The 2,394-nt window shown below is 59.4% G+C and overlaps 1 protein-coding gene across 1 annotated transcript in view; it reads left to right on the top strand.

The window, feature by feature from the left end:
* The first annotated feature begins 1,904 nt into the window (after positions 1-1,904).
* The window catches only part of EFHC1 (EF-hand domain containing 1), a 21,785-nt gene continuing 21,295 nt past the window's right edge, over positions 1,905-2,394 (top strand). Inside the window, exon 1 of the mRNA XM_019520925.1 lies at positions 1,905-2,009. Within this exon, the coding sequence (XP_019376470.1) occupies positions 1,947-2,009 (63 nt within the window). The 5' untranslated portion in view covers positions 1,905-1,946. The remainder of the gene's footprint in view (positions 2,010-2,394) is intronic.

The following is a 2,394-nucleotide window of genomic DNA, read 5'->3' as shown; positions in this document are numbered from 1 at the left end:
GTCAGAAAAAGGAAAAAAAATAAAAAAAATGAATGCCCTGTGTCACAGCAGTTGTTTGCAGCTCCTACTGATTTCAGTGAAAGTCCTAGTTGAATGCCTCTGAAAATCAGACCACCAGCATGCTATTGCCCATGGTTTTAGAAGGGGCAGTCACGACCCATGTCCAGTTGTTCAATGTCTCCCGGCCCCAGGCTTTGCTCGGATGGAAGATAATGGAGGCTTTCTGTCAGTCCACGAGAAAATGCTCTCAATATAAATCATCCATTATCAGTATCTTTCTAGATACTTATATCGTATGTCACAGACTTGTGCGCAGCAAGGGGGGGAGGCTCGCCAGGAGCCCCTTCCATCGGATCAATTGGCCACATGCAGAATCACGGTGAAACACAACATAGTTCGATCACGCGAGAGGCTTAATCGCTGATGAAACATCACACGTCCCTTGTGCCGCTGGGACGTTCATGGAGCTGGACTTTTCTCACTGTCGTTCTTTAGTCCCTAGCAGGATCCAAGTCTCCCTGCATCGGGTGCTGTCTGTGCACAGAGTAAAACAGGCCTTTTTGGCTCCAAAAAGCTTCAAATCCAAATGGAAGGAGATACAGAAAAGGTTGGCAAAGGTAGCACTGTTGTTACTCTTTTACAGATAAAGAACAGGCATATGGGGGTTAAATGAGTCGCCCCGGGTCACACAGGCAGCCTGTGGCAGAGGAAGGAACAGACTCCAGATAAACTGAGTTCCCAGGCGGTGCCCTAACCACAAGCGCAGGATTCATACTCTGCTATTTTTATTGCCGTTCCTCACATGCTAGGAAAGCATCAGCTGCTGCAATGGTTTTCCCCCTGCCCCAACCAGCATACCCAAGAGGAACGTGTTGGGAGCAGGGGTGAGAAGGGATTCACCCTGGCACCGCTCTCAGGGTCCCCGTCTCTGCTCTGCTACCGACTTTCCATGCGATGTTGGGCGAGTCCCTTTCTTGTCTCGGGTCCCAGCACTGCCTGGCCTCAGAGCAGGGCTGAGAGAAGGGCATGAAAAATTGTGACTCGCTCTGGTCCTTACAGTGACGGGGCCGTATCCATACCAGAACGGAGGCTGGTAGCTGGAGCGGAGAGACAGCAAGCAAAGGCCTGGCTCGTGGCTCCTTTCCAGGCCCGTTTGGCCTTGAGTCTATCTATCTCCTCTGGAAGCGCTCGGGCTGCGTTTATCTCAGAACGGCGGGTTTTCTCCTCTCCCTCAACCTTCCCTGCAGCTGCATCTCCCGCCCCCCCTCTCCCCTGCCAGCTTGGCTGTAGTCCGGCGATAAAGGCAGGCACAATGGCAACCTCTTCTTGCTGCCCCAGCTCCCCCCGCCCCTCTGATCTGCCCTTTGAGGCCGGGCGAGCAGCGGTCCCCCACGCCACCCTGGACGTGCCGCATCTGGTTTTGCTCAGTGGTGTGCAAAGCCCAGAGGCGTGGGCACTGCCCGCAGCAGGGCATGGGCGTCGCTGCACCTATCATCCTGCACCACCTCCGCTTCCCAGGGGCTACTGCATGGCCTCCTGCTCTAGCAGCCAAGTGCTTCCTGGCACTAATGGCAACCTGCCTTGTTGCAACTTCAAGCCATTGTGGAAGCCTGTGGCACCCCCCACAAGTTGCACCCCTGCCAGGCCAGTGGGTGGCGCTTTTGCATGGGTCTGCACAGAGGGCACCAACAGGTGCAGGGGGTTGGTGCATTTGGAAGAGGCTGGGGCTCTGCCCTCACACGCCACATCCCTGCTGGAGCTCAGGAGTCCCCACTGCGCAAGCGCATGGGAAAGCCCCGCGCGGGAAGCGGGCTGCGGCCGCACTGCGCATGCTCCGCCTGGTTCCCTCTGCGTTCGCTGGACTGGGGGCGGGTGTGAAACGTTGGAATGTTTGCGGGCGCCATGGAGACGGCGTTGCCCGGCGACGGGCCGGAGCGCTGCTGGCCATGAGCTCCCGCCCGGTGCAGGGGCTGCCGCTGCTGCCCGGCTTCAGCTTCCGCGACCCCACGGTGAGCGCGCCCCACGGGGGACCCTGCACCCCGGGGACCCCCCTGCACCCGCGGGGAGCCCTTCCTGCACCCCATGGACCCCCTGCACCCACGGGGGAATCCCCCAGCACCCCACGGACTCCCCCCTACACGCCATTGACCACCCCCTGCACCCACAGCCCCCTCTTGAACCCTTCTGCACCCCACAGGTGGCCCCCTGCACCCCATGGACCCCCAGTCCCCATGGGGGAACCCCCTGCACCCCACAGGCTGCCCCTTGTGCCCGATTCTCCCCCTGCACCCCACAGCCCCCTCTTGCACTCACAGCCCCCCTGTACCCCATGACTGCCCCCCTGCATCCACAGCCCCCCTTGCAACCACTGCTCCTTGCACCCACAGGCCCTCC

This window comes from Gavialis gangeticus, unplaced genomic scaffold (genome assembly GCF_001723915.1).
Source record: "Gavialis gangeticus isolate Ggan-Ray unplaced genomic scaffold, GavGan_comp1, whole genome shotgun sequence".
NCBI classification, from domain to species: Eukaryota; Metazoa; Chordata; order Crocodylia; family Gavialidae; genus Gavialis; species Gavialis gangeticus.
Note: the sequence above shows the minus strand (reverse complement) of the source record. Positions and strands in the feature narration are given on the sequence as shown.